General features: G+C 44.1%; 1 protein-coding gene across 4 annotated transcripts in view; it reads left to right on the top strand.

The window, feature by feature from the left end:
• Positions 1-14,537, top strand: part of LOC131184401 (RNA-binding Raly-like protein) — a 55,811-nt gene that overhangs the window by 17,610 nt on the left and 23,664 nt on the right. The window contains exons 1-3 of one of the 4 annotated variants that reach the window (XM_058155614.1): positions 6,962-7,113; positions 8,016-8,222; positions 12,979-13,057. In XM_058155614.1, coding sequence (XP_058011597.1) covers positions 8,219-8,222; positions 12,979-13,057 — 83 coding nt within the window. In that variant the 5' untranslated portion in view covers positions 6,962-7,113; positions 8,016-8,218. Of the gene's footprint in view, positions 1-6,916; positions 7,114-8,015; positions 8,223-12,978; positions 13,058-14,537 lie in introns of those variants that run through there. The other 3 variants (XM_058155613.1, XM_058155615.1, XM_058155616.1) reach the window with 3 other exon arrangements.

Below are 14,537 nucleotides of genomic sequence, written 5' to 3' on the forward strand. Positions count from 1 at the left end.
CTGTGTAACGGGGTGAGCTCCCGTGACTTGTCCCAGCTTCTGCCAACCTAGCAGTTCTAAAGCACGTTAAAAAATGCAAGTAGAAAAATAGGGACCACCTTTAGTGGGAAGGTAACAGCGTTCCGTGCGCCTTTGGCGTTGAGTCATGCTGGCCACATGACCATGGAAACATCTTTGGACAGCGCTGGCTCTTCGGCTTTGAAACGGAGATGAGCACTGCCCCCTAGAGTCAGGAACGACTAGCACATATGTGCGAAGGGAACCTTTACTTTTACATAAGTGCAGGGCGTGTGTGGAGACTCGGGGAGGGTGAAAAATGGGCCTACTAGAAGTTCGGGAAGGGTGGAAACGGGCCCGTTTCTGGCCTCCAGAGGGCCTCCAGAGCCTGGGAAGGCTGTTTTCACCCTCCTGGAGGCTTGAGAAAAACCTCTGGAGCCTGGGGAGGGCAAAAACGCCCCCCCACCGCCGTGGTGCAGGAGGCCAACTAGGCCACCCCCACCATAGCCACGCCCACCCAGCAACCGGGCAGAGGAGCCCTTGCTAAAATTTTTGAAGCCCACCCCTATAGACATGGTTGAAATTTCTCCATAGCATACTTGGTAGTCCTTGACATATTACTACAGTTGAAAGCGGGATTTTCGTTGCTAAGTGAGGTGATTGTTAAGTGAAACCTGCCCAGTGTTATGACTTTTGCCATGGCTGTTAAGTGAATCGTTCCAGTTGTTGAGTGAATCACATGGTCGTTAAACGAATCTGGCTCCCCCTGTTGGCTTTGCTTGTCAGAAGCCACCTGGGAAGGTCACAGATGGTGATCACATGACCCTGGTATGCTGCAACCATCATCATACCAGTGGCCGTACTGAGACAGTTGTAATGCAAGGACCTATCATAAGTCACTTTTTTCCAATGCTGTTGTAATTTCAAGCAGTCGCTAAACAAATGGTTGTAAGTCAAAGACTACCTATAAACACTGAAACAAGAGAGCAGATGTGCCTAAAGAGGAAGTGAACCAAGGCGACCTCTAAACCCCTAAAGACCTCAAATTCTATAACTATCTGCTGTTAGGGATATTCTTACTATTTTTACTTATTATAAATATTTTTATAAGCTTGAGGTATTCCAAGCCACAAGTCACCTCATAGGGTTTTGTTAGGAGGAAAATAGAAATTAACTAGTAATTTACAAAAGTAATGTGGGAATAGAGTAGAGTAGAGTAGAATAGAGTAGAATAGAGTTGGGTAGGGTAGGGTAGGGTAGAATTAAGAGTAAAGTACAGTAGAGTAGAAGATAGAAAAGAACAGAAGAGAGAAGAGTAGAGTAGAATAAGAGTAAAGTAGAGTAGAAGAGAATAAGAGCAGAGTAGAGTAGAATACAATACAATACAATACAATTAGAATAGAGTAGAGTAGAGTAGAAGACAGAAAAGAAGAGAAGAGTGAAGAGTAGAGTAGAATAAGAATAGAGTAGAGAAGAAGACAGAAAAGAGAAGAGTAGAGTTGAATAAGAGTAGAGTAGAATAAAGTAGGGTATAGAGTAGAGTAGAAGAGGATAAGAGTTGAGTATAGTAGAGCAGAGTAGAATCGAATCCAATAGAATAGAATAGAATAGAATAGAGTAGAGTAGAGTAGAGTAGAGTAGAGTAGAGTAGAGTAGAGTAGAGTAGAGTAGAGTAGAATAGAATAGAATAGAATAGAATAGAATAGAATAGAATAGAATAGAATAGAATCAACCTACTTGGAATATCTTTACTAAAAGAGAGGGCCTCCCTTGGCAAGCTATTATGATGATCACTCTACCGCCACTACCATAGTTCAAATTTACTCAGAACAAACTTGTGACTTCGGCCCAAATTTGCAGCAAAGCCCCAGAGTGTGTGCTCCCCCTGCCCCCTTCGCTGTTCACTCCCTCCCCTATTAATTGTCCAAAACCCATTGTAAAAAAAGGCAGCGGTTAAAAATAAATAAATAAATAAAAAGCCAGTCGGAAGGATGACCCATCCTGAATGCCAAAGAAAAGGCCATTCTCTCTCTCTCTCTCTCTCTCTCTCTCTCTCTCTCTCTCTCTTTCCCTTTTCTTTTCTTCTTCTTTTTTTTAAAGTTAAAAAAACAAACAAAACAAAAATCCCCAGAACTTGGTTGGTGCCTGCCGACATTGCGGTGTGCATGAAGATGAACTGGGGCTTTGTGCTTTGCCTTAGCAAAGTTGTTGCATCCTTCGTCCGCCACCGTACATAATTATCTGCTTCTGGGGGGGAAGGAGGGGAGGGGAGGGGACACGAGGCATTCAAGCGACACCCACCTGCCAGCGAGCGTCTCCCCAAAGTCAACTCGCAGAAGTAATGACTTCCTTTGGGCAGACAGCTCTGAACATGCTGTGTTCCCTCCAATGACGGAATGTTGGGAAGCCAAAGACGGGGGAAAAGGAAGGGAAGGGAAGTGCTTCGCAGCAGACCAGCCGCCTCGTAGCAACTGGGCAGGGTGAGGGGGGAGGGAGAAAAAAGGCCAGCCGGTCCAGCCAGGTGCTTTAAAAAAAAAAAAAAAAGGCTCCTTGCAATCTTTGGCCTGTTTTTCCTCCTCCATGCCTTTGAAATGGTTTTTTAAATATATATATATATATATACCGTGTTTCCCCGAAAATAAGACCCTATCTTATATTTTTTTGAACCCCTGAAATAAGCGCTTGGCCTTTTTGCCATGTGCTCAAAAGCCTGATTGGGCTTATTATCAGGGGATGTCTTATTTTGGGGAAACAGCACACACACACACACACACACACACACACGCATACCTAATTTGTGTGTGTCTATATACACACTGTGTGTTTGTTTGTGTGTCACTATATATAATAGTAGAGTAGAGTAGATAGAGTAGAACAGAACAGAACAGAACAGAATAGAACAAAACAAACAGAATAGTACAGGGTAGGGTAGGGTAGGGTAAAATAGAATAGGAATAGAAATAGAAATAGAAATAGAATTAGAGTGGAGTGGAATGGAATGGAATAGAATAGGGTAGGGTAGGGTAGGGTAGAATATATAAATATAAATATAAATATAAATATAAATATAAATAGGATAGGATAGGATAGGATAGAATAGGATAGAATAGAACAGAACAGGGTAGGGTAGAATAGAAATAGAATAGAATAGAATAGAATAGAATAGAATAGAATAGAATAGAATAGAATAGAATAGAATAGAACAGGGTAGGGTAGAATAGAAATAGAAATAGAAATAGAAATAGAAATAGAATAGAATAGAATAGAATAGAATAGAATAGAATAGAATAGAATAGAATAGAATAGAATAGGGCAGGGCAGGGCAGGGCAGGGCAGAACAGAACAGAACAGAACAGGGTAGGGTAGGGTAGGGTAGGGTAGATATACCTTATGTGTCCAACCATACTTGGCCAATAAAGAATATTATCTCTTCTCGTCTCTCCATTTGTCTGTCTGTCTGTCTGTCTGTCTATCTATCTATCTATCTATCTATCTATCTATCTATCTATCTATCTATCTATCATCTCTCTCTCTCTCTCTCTGTCTGTCTAATCTATCAGACAAGCCACAATGGTCCCATTTGTTCTCAGCCAGTTTAAATACATATGAAACTGTTATCTGGCTTGAGATTCTGAGTGGTGACCTTTCCTTTCTTTTTCATTTCTAGTAGGGAAAAAAAGTGTGTGGACATTCAGGTATTCAGGCAGGGTTTTGTCAATATAATTATTATGAGATCCTAAGTTTTCCATATGTAAATTGGCATATTCCTAATGTTTTGGCTTGTTTTTAATCTCAAGAAACCTCTCAAGGGTGGAAGGAATGAAATAGGGACAAAATATATTTCAGTGGGTGGCATCTACTGCCTGAACTAATCCCTACACATATTCAAAGACTTTTATCTGCAATTGGATTCCTTTGCATGACCCTCAGAAGAAAAGAAAATTAATCCCTGGCCTCACAGGGCCACCTCCTGGTAATAGAAGGGAAATGTTATGGTGCAAAACCTTTCTAAAAATTGTTCAGGTTTTAAAATATTGTAGTTTGTTTCCTTGAAATCAGGAACGCATTGAAGCAATAAGAAGGACAATCAAAAATTACATATCTTAAAGTTGCAAAGGTTGAGAAACTATTCTAGGCAGTATCTAGTATCTAGGCAGTATGTATAGAGTAACTTGATGCTTATTAGATCTTGTGTGTACAATAATCTGAATTTTATTAGGTCCATCTAGGATACCTTTGTAAACAATCTAACATTTAAACAATTATTACATTATTTTAATATCTTAATAGACTACCATATAGCAATATAGGATTATATTAATTTACCAGTTAGGTAAACCTAAAACTTTAGCCCTTTTAAATATTGTGCTATAGGTTTAATTCTTTATTTTAGTCTTTTTTAAAAAAAACATATAACTAATAGACAGAATTTTGCAGTTTCCCCCTTTTCCTGATCTTTACATCCACAAGGAAATGACTGTCATTTTCAGGCATTAATGTGAAAATATTAGGGAGAAGAATGGAAACTGTGGGAGGGAGAGTGTTTAGGAATTAACCACCATAAAACTGTAACGAAATCTGGATCCTGTAAGCTCTCAACAAGCCTATTGTTTGGTTTCCATCAAGCTCCTGTTGTCATCTAATGTATTTAAAAACACAATTTTTAGTAAAATAAATAAAGGGAGCTTACGTGATGCAAAGCGTCAGTTTCCCAGCACCATATTTCTTGGGATTCCCTCCAAAGCTCCTACTTGAGTGACAGAGGATATCAATCTTATCTTGACATGATAGCCATCTTCCAATATTTGAGGGGCTGCCCTCAAAGCAGGGGTCAAGCTATTTTCCAAAGCACTCGAAGGCCGGGCAATGAAGAATGGATGGAAACTGACCAAGGAGAGAGATTCAACCTGGAAATAAGGAGAAATTTTCTGACAGGGAGACAATCAACCAAAGGAACAGACGTGGCCTTTGGAAATTGTGGGAGCTTCATCACTTGAGACTTTCTAGAAGAGACTGAGCTGCCATTTGTCAGAAATGGTGTAGGGTCTCCTGCTTGAGTGGGAGGTTGGATGAGATGACCTACAAGGTCCCTTCCAACTATGTTTATTTATTTTATTTTATTTATCTTCTGGTAAATGGGACTTTTGTCACTGGTTATGTATATTATAAGGGACACGGCGGCTCAGGGGCTAGGACGTTGAGCCTGTCGATCGAAAGGTCGGCAGCTCAGTGGTTTGAATCCCTAATGCTGCCGTGTAACGGGGTGAGCTCCCATTACTTGTCCCAGCTTCTGCCAACCTAGCAGTTTCGAAAGCACGTAAAAATGCAAGTAGAAAAAATAGGGACCACCTTTGGTGGGAAGGTAACAGCACTCCGTGCGCCTTTGGCGTTGAGTCATGCCGGCCACATGACCATGGAGACGTCTTTGGACAGCGCTGGCTCTTCGGCTTTGAAACGGAGATGAGCACCGCCCCCTAGAGTCGGCAACGACTAGCATGTATGTGCGGGGGGAACCTTTACCTTTACCTATGTATATTATGGCTAGTATGTATATTTGAGACCCCCATGGCTCAAAAGGATCTTCAGCGCCGTTCTAATCTGAGGCAGAAGACAAGAGATTTTTCTGCCTCAGAAATCAAGATGGCGCTTGAAAGCCAGCGTTTTTTAAATTTAATTTAATTTATTTATTTGTCGAGTATGTATTAGATAATATATATAAGTATAAGCATGAATTGAATACATAAAGTGAATACAATTAAAGGGAACATTAGGACATGGACGGTAGGCACGCTGGTGCTCTTATGCATGCCCCTTACAGACCTCTTAGGAATGGGGTGAGGTCAACAGTAGTCAGTCTTAAGGTTACAATTTTGGGGATTTTGGGATGAAACCACAGAGCCAGGTAGTGCATTCCAGGCACTGACCACTCTGTTGCTGAAGTCATGTTTTCTGCATCGAGTTTGCAGCGGTTCACGTTAAGTTTGTATCTATTGTGTGCTCGTGTATTGTTGTGGTTGAAGCTGAAGTAGTCATTGACAGGTAGGACATTGTAGCAGATGATTTTATGAGCTATGCTCAGGTCAGACTGAAGGCGTCGTAGTTCTAAATTTTCAAAGCCCAAAATTTCAAGTCTGGTGGCGTAAGGTATTTTGTTGCGAGCGGAGGAGTGGAGGACTCTTCCCGTGAAATATCTCTGGACACGTTCAATTGTATTAATGTCCGATATGCGTGGCTGGCTGGGGAATTCTGGGAGTTGAAGTCCACAAATCTTCAAGTTGTCAAGGTTGGACAACCGCCCCCCCCCCCTAATTTAGCACATCGGATGGACACAGATGGGAGAAAATTGGGAAGCAACAACTTCAGAAGCTGGAGCCAGCATATCCCTGGAGGCCACCAGACTGCAGAAAACTCAAGATTGCTCCTGAGCAGGGGTCTCCAAACTTGGTCCCTTTAAGACTTGTGGACTTCAACTCCCAGAGTCCCTCAGCCAGCAAAGCTGGCTGAGGAACTCTGGGAGTTGAAGTCCACAAATCTTAAAGGGACCAAGGTTGGAGACCCCTGCTCAGGAGCATCATCTGCTCCCCACCTCACCCCAAAGGGGAAAAATTAGCGAGCTTGAGAGCAGCCGCCTCTCTTTCTCATCTCCTCTGAATCGCCTACCTCCCCAGATACCCATCCACTACTTGTAAGACACCCCCTCCCCCATCCTTGGCCTAAATCATCCTTCAGTGATGAGGCGTTGCTCGCCATGATGGAAACCGTAGGCTGTAAAAATTCCCCTGCCCATGATATGGAGATGGTTTGCTTTGCCTGACCCCTCCCCCTCCTGTCTAGCATCCCCACCCCCACCCCCCCTCGCAATGCCAGTTGGTACATTCCTCTGGTACAGTATTCAGGCTGGCGATCCATTCTTTCCATGAAGGAGGGTGGTGGGGTGGGGAAGGAGAACTGCTGCCCACCAACCTTGCTGGAGGGCTTGGAGAGAGAGAGAGAGAGAGAGAGAGACTGACAGATTCGGGGACTTGGCACCGGGTCCTCCTTTCCTCCCCTTCTCTCTTCTCCTCTCTCTCTTGAGTGGCATGACACTTTTTGGCCGCAGAGAAGGGTGCTGGAGATGTGAGTAACCCTATTTTGTTCATTGGGTTGGTCGGATGTAGGGCTTCACCCCCCATTCCCCCAAGACAAGGTAGCATGAATTGGGCTGCCAAGTAGAGGCAACCAGAGGGGAAAAACAGGCAGGGAAGAGAGGGGAGGGAGGAAGGGAGGAAGGGAGAGAATTAAGCCTTGGCGAAGGAGGGAGGGTTGGCTTCCACATTTAACCAGCCTCGTCCTTCTTCTGCATACGATACACAGATACACAGCCGGGCACATTGGAAAGAAAGCGACACAAATCGATGTATTACACTTTGCTATGCAGAATAACCAGTGTGTTTGTGTGTGTGTGTGTGTGTGTGTTTGGGGGGGGGTGTTTCTTGCTTGGAAACAAAGCATGCCATCCGCTCACCTTCTCTTCCGTTTTTTCTTCTCTATATTAACCAGCTCTTTGGTTGAAAGAAAGTTCAATCCGTGAAAATGGACATGGTAGATCGATAAGCTCTTGCCCAGGGAAGGTTGTTTAAGGCGCCTCAGGTAATACATATGGACCTCCCGAATGGTAGTCAGAAGGCAATCGAGCATCTTTGGAAACCGTGGCATTTATTTTTTGGGCACGAGGATGTGACTGAGTGTGTGAGTGTGTGGGGTTTGGGGAGACTCAGCCTTCTTAGCTCTGAAGCTTCTGTCTTCCGGCATTCCATTATATCCTGAAGTTCTGCCTTTCTCGGTGGCTTGGTTTGCACAGCGTCCTAGTCATTATATTTTAGCTGAGAGGCTGTTGGTTCCAGCTTGGCAATCTAGATCATGCGTGACCTATTATACAGAGGGAAGGCTGGGCTGGATCAGCAAGCCATGGGCAAGTGTGTCTGGTGAGCACCGTAGCTTTGCCCGCAACAAGCCACTTCTCTTTTGCCTTTTGGTAGCACAAATAGCTGAAGAGATCAGGATCTGACCTGCCGTTAGAGCCGTTCCTATGATAGAAAAGGTCTCTGAACGTGGTTTGTAACTGTCAACTGTGAAATCCTCTTCAAAAAAAGAAAAGAAAAGAAAAGAAAAAAACCGAGAGCAGAGAACTCATTTCAGAAGTGATGGTAGCCAGAATTTGATAGCTACCACCTAGCAGTTGATGGGTATGTATCTTGAGAATGTTCCAAGCAGAAATAGATTTGGGGGGGGGCGTATTATTGGCTGGAGGAGGTGTGGGTGGGAATCCATCTGGAATGGACAAAAAACAAGGGAGAGAAGTAGATTTTTAGAAGGACAAAGTTTGTCTTGTGTATTTGGTCTTCCGCGTTCCCATGAATGCTGAGATCTGAAATCCCAAGTCCTATTGATTGCTCTAGATTCTTATCGCTCTAGGTAAATATATATATATGTATGTATTTGTTTTCTGAGGTTTTCACGGGTGTTTGTATGTAGGTCTTTGATTATTCGGGTTTTCTCCCGCGTAAAATTGGAAATGTCTTGGCGACGTTTCGACAGTCTCATTCGTCATCTTCAGGCTTCAGCTTCGTGCTTCTGGGAGCAATGTGTGATTGCAGCTGTTTCTTCCTTTTTAACTGCTAGTGGGGGTTTGAACTGATTGGGTGGGAGCTTGGCTGTGCTCTGATTGGATGGGTTTTTTTGTGTGCTCTGATTGGCTGGGGGTGTGTCCTGTTTGGGTGGGGGCTTGGTTGTGCTCAGATTAGTCTGAGCTGCAGGGGGATTTGAGCTGGTGAGCTGCATAGCTGTTGTTTGGCTTCGTGGTCGTGCTACATCTTCATAGTGGGTGTCAGTCTGCTGCATGTATGGATTGGAGGGGTTTGAAATGGCTAATGTTGCAGCTGTGGTTTGGCTTCTGGTCCTTGGTCGTGCTTCATGATCAGCTGTGGGTTTGGGTCTGCTTTCTGGGTGGATGTGTGGTGGTGACATCCTGTGTAGACCTCGTGAGTGTGGGTCTGGTGTCATTCCTCGTGTTAGGGACTCGTTTGTCAATAAGGGTGGGTTTCCAAATGGCTGGTAGGCGGGGGGTATCATCTCGTTTGTTCATGCTGTGTGGGCGTTTTTCTATCTCGATGGCTTCTCTGATTATTCTGTTGTTAAAGTGTTCAGTTTTGGCGATAGTTCTGGTCTTTTTAAAGTCAATATCATGTCCTGTGACTTTAAAGTGTTGGACCAGGGAAGAAGTTGGTTCCTCTTTTTTGACTGAGTTCTTGTGTTCTTCAATGCGTGCACTTATTCTTCTGTTGGTTTGTCCGATGTATGTGGTGGGGCAGGCGGTGCATGGGATTTCATATACTCCTTGATTTTCTAATTCAATTTTGTCTTTGAGGTTTCTTAGGATGGTGGATATTTTTCGGTTTGTGCAGAATGCTGTCTTGATGTTGTGTTTGTGGAGGATCTTGCTGATTCTGTCTGTGGTGCCTTTTATATATGGGAGGAGGGCTGTGCCGTTTTCTTGTTCTCTGTCTTGGATTTTAGTGAGGGGTTCTTTTTGGATTAGTTTGGTAATCTTATTTCTCTGGAATCCATTGGATGTTAGTACGTTAGTGAGAGTGTGTAGTTCGGTTTTTAGGAGTTGTTCGTCAGCTAAGCGTTTTGTTCTGGAGATGAGTGTCTTGGCTAAGAACCCAAAAAGAACCCCCCACAGCTGCAACATTAGCCATTTCAAACCCCTCCAATCCATACATGCAGCAGACTGACACCCACTATGAAGATGTAGCACGACCACGAACACGAAGCCAAACAATAGCTATGCAGCTCACCAGCTCAAATCCCCCTGCAGCTCAGACTAATCTGAGCACAACCAAGCCCCCACCCAAACAGGACACACCCCCAGCCAATCAGAGCACAAAAAAACCCCCATCCAATCAGAGCACAGCCAAGCTCCCACCCAATCAGTTCAAACCCCCACTAGCAGTTAAAAAGGAAGAAACAGCTGCAATCACACATTGCTCCCAGAAGCACGAAGCTGAAGCCTGAAGATGACGAATGAGACTTTGTCGAAACGTCACCAAGACACTTCCAATTTTACGCGGGAGAAAACCCGAATACCAAAGACCTACATATATATGTATATATATATATACTTGTTTTCCCAAAATAAGACGTCCCCAGATAATAAACCCAATCGGGCTTTTGAGCGCATGGCAATAAGGCCAAGCGCTTATTTCAGGGTTCAAAAAAATATAAGACAGGGTCTTATTTTCAGGGAACTACGTGTGTGTGTGTGTGTGTGTGTGTGTTTGTGTGTGTATGTATGTAGGTCTTGGCATATTCGAGTCTTTTCCTGTGTAAGGTTGATAGTATCTAGGCGACGTTTCGATGAGGTCTCAGTCGTCATCTTCAGGCTGATGCTTTCGGCTTCGTGCTTGTGCGAGCAAAAAGTCCAAAGCTGAAATCACCAGCCTGAAGATGACGAGTGGGACCTCATCGAAATGTCGCCTAGATACTTTCAACCTTACACGGGAAAAGACCCGAATACGCCAAGTCCTACATACCTATACCCAGTGGTGGGATTCAAGTAATTTAACAACCGGTTCTCTGCCCTAATGATTTCTTCCAACAACCAATTTGCCAAACTGCTCAGAAAGTTAACAACCGGTTCTCCTGAAGTGGTGCAAACTGGCTGAATCCCACCACTGTCTATACCCGTGAAAACCTACAAAAACAAATATATATGTATATGTATATATATATAGGTAAGTATAGGAAGCTGCTCCAATTACAGTTCCTAGTTAAGGAAGTACTTCATCTTTGAAATCCATTTTGGATTTTTAGTGCAGCTAAAGAAACCCGGCTCCTTTCTCTCTCCACCAAACAGAAAACAAAAATAATCTTGATTCATCCTTTGCAATAGTGGTGGCATTCAGCCAGTTCTATCCAGTTCAGGTGAACCAGTAGTGGCGGCTGAGGGAAGCTCCGCCCATCTGCCCAGATGTCATCACATCCTCTGCGCATGTGCAGAAGGTCCTGCACATGCGCAGCGGTGGTGGCGTGCGCTCACATTTGCAAACGTTGCTCCCGGGTAACACCACTCCTGCGCAGTCTGCACTGGCTACCTGTGGTCTTACGAGTGCGCTTCAAGGTGTTGGTTACCACCTTCAAAGCACTCCATGGCTTAGGGCCCGGGTACTTACGAGACCGCCTGCTGTTACCACATGCCTCCCACTGACCCGTGCGCTCTCACAGAGAGGGTCTTCTCAGGGTGCCGTCCGCCAAGCAGTGTCGGCTGGCGGCCCCCAGGGGAAGGGCCTTCTCTGTGGGAGCACCTACTCTCTGGAACAAACTTCCCCCCGGTTTACGCCAATTGCCTGACCTTTGGACCTTTCGCCGGGAATTGAAAACTTATTTATTTATCCAAGCGGGACTGGCCTGATTTTTAAATTCTAAATTTTAAATTTTAAATTTTTCAATTGTAATTTTATTGGGTATTTTATATGGTCAATTGGACGGTTTTAATTTCGGCCTTTTATTGAATAAGTTTTTTAATTGCTATTTTAGTGTGTATATAAATTGTTTTAATGTAGGCTGTACACCGCCCTGAGTCCTTCGGGAGAAGGGCGGTATAAAAGTTTAATTAAATAAATAAATAATAAATAAATAAAACCGGTAGCGAAGGTAAGAGAATACCACCCCTGCTTTGCAAGCGAGATGGAGAACCCAGACTGTTGGCGGCAAATGGCTGCCTCTATAAACTGCTTAGAGGGGGCTGTAAAGCACTGTGAAGTGGGATATAAGTCTAAGTGCTAATTCTGTTCTGTTCTGTTCTGTTCTGTTCTACTCCACTCCACTCCACTTTACCCTACCCTACCCTACCCTACCCTACTCTACTCTACTCCATGCAGTATTGCAGACTAACTCTGCCCACAGTCTGGAGTTTGATCTTGACCAGCTCAAGGTTGACTCAGCCTTCCATCCTTCCGAGGTCGGTAAAATGAGGATGCAGATTGTTGGAGGCAATGTGTTGACTCTGTAAACTGCTTAGAGGGGGCTGTAAAGCACTATGAAGTGAGATATAAGTCTAAGTGCTAATTCTGTTCTGTTCTACTCCACTCCACTTCACTCCACTTCACCCTACCCTACCCTACCCTACCCTACCTGCTCTACTCTACTCTACTCCATGCAGTATTGCAGACTAACTCTGCCCACAGTCTGGAGTTCAATCTTGACCAGCTCAAGGTTGACTCAGCCTTCCATCCTTCCGAGGTCGGTAAAATGAGGATGCAGATTGTTGGAGGCAATGTGTTGACTCTGTTAACTGCTTAGAATAGAATAGAATAGAATAGAATTTTATTGGCCAAGTGTGATTGGACACACAAGGAATTTGTCTTGGTGCATATGCTCTCAGTGTACATAAAAGAAAAGATACGTTCATCAAGGTACGACATTTACAACACAATTGATGGTCAATATATCAATATAAATCATAAGGATTGCCAGCAACAAGTTATAGTCATATAGTCATAAGTGGAAAGAGATTGGTGATGGGAACTATGAAACGATTAATAGTAGTGCAGATTCAGTAAATAGTCTGACAGTGTTGAGGGAATTATTTGTTTAGCAGAGTGATGGCCTTTGGGAAAAAACTGTTCTTGTGTCTAGTTGTTCTGGTGTGCAGTGCTCTATAGCATCGTTTTGAGGGTAGGAGTTGAAACAGTTTATGTCCAGGATGCGAGGGGTCTGTAAATATTTTCACGGCTCTCTTCTTGATTCGTGCAGTATACAGGCTCTCAATGGAAGGCATTGAGGGCATTAATGGAAGGCATTAGAGGGGGCTGTAAAGCACTGTGAAGTGAGATATAAGTCTAAGTGCTATTTCTTTTGCCATATCTGTCTTCTCCTGCTTGTGCTCTAGTTTGACTCTGCTGTTTCTCCTTAGTTGCCCAATTTTTTCTTTTTCTCTAGATATAAACATGGCCCGAGAGCCTAAACTGAGCCATACCAGGCCTGGTCAGAAGAGGCAGCACACTGGGAGCCTATATCCGTGAGTCTAACCCACCCCTGTCGTCTCCCTCCCACTCCCCATTTGATGCTGTTCTCCCCAAAGCTAATCCTTGGTTTCTACTTTAAATTGCTTGGAACGGTTCCATTAATCTACCAGATTGGCCCAAACCCAGATAGGGCTGCGATCAAAATCAAAATCTCCTTGGAGACTGGATTAAGAATACCAAATTATATATATTTCAGGGATGAGCATGCAAATAGGCGAGATAAGATCAGTACATCGATTTTAGAAGGTGAGAATTGCTTGAGGCACGGAACATCCAGTTCTTAACTTCGTTGTCCCTTCTAGCCGTGGAATCATCAGTCCTTTCAGTGTGCCTTGCCCATTGTGCATTCATGTCCACAACGGAGGCTGGATGGTGAAGGACGAAGATGTAGCTTTCCCAGATGATCCTTGGTAAAAAAAAAAGAAAAAAAAAGATAGCAGCAAATTTGGAAGCAGAGAAATGGGAGTTCGGGGCCAGATTTATTTCCTTTGTTCAACCTTCCAGCTAAGTACCTTAAGGACAGAAGTGATTCCTCCTTGTCTCCTCACAACTACACTATGAGATTGAACAGGATGGTTAAGGTAAAGGTAAAGTTTCCCCTTGCACATATGTGCTAGTCGTTGCCGACTTTAGGGGGCGGTGCTCATCTCCGTTTCAAAGCCGAAGAGCCAGCGCTGTCCGAAGACGTCTCTGTGGTCATGTGGCCGGCATGACTCAACGCCAAAGGCGCACAGAACGCTGTTACCTTCCCACCAAAGGTGGTCCCTATTTTTTCTACTTGCATTTTTACGTGCTTTCGAAACTGCTAGGTGGGCAGAAGCTGGGACAAGTAATGGGAGCTCACCCCCTTACGTGGCAGCACTAGGGATTCGAACCTCCGAGCTGCCGACCTTTCGATTGACAAGCTCAACGTCCTAGCCCCTGAGCCACTGTGTCCCCTACAGGATGGTTAGTGACCTCTAAATCCCCCAGTGAGTTTCAGGGCTATATGAAGATTTGGACTTCTCTCCAATCCAGCCAACCAATCTAGCAAGCAAGCAACCAACCAACCAACCAACCAACCAACCAACCAGCATATATTCAGAGGGTTAGTTTCACCAAAGCCAGTGTGATGTGGCTTCTGAAGTTCTTGATATGGCACAAATTGGAATGTGACTAAGAATCCCTTAGACCAATGGTTCTCAACCTTTATAGTGCTGCGACACCTTTAATACAATTCCCCATGATGTGGCAACCCCAACCATAAAATTATTTTCGTTTTGAATTTATCGCGCCTGAAGCCATATTGGCTAGCGATCTGAACTGCTTGCGATTGCCTTGAGGACGGAGGCATTAAAGTGGAGACTCCTCCCCTATTAAGTTTATGGTGCCTGAAGCCAGATTAGGCTAGCGATTGGGAGTGATTGCAGCTGGCTTGAGTGGGAGACATCAGAGCAAAGATTTCTCTCTTTTTTAATTCATCGCGCCTGAAGC

The sequence above is a fragment of the Ahaetulla prasina genome, chromosome 12, assembly GCF_028640845.1.
Source record: "Ahaetulla prasina isolate Xishuangbanna chromosome 12, ASM2864084v1, whole genome shotgun sequence".
Classification (NCBI taxonomy): Eukaryota; Metazoa; Chordata; class Lepidosauria; order Squamata; family Colubridae; genus Ahaetulla; species Ahaetulla prasina.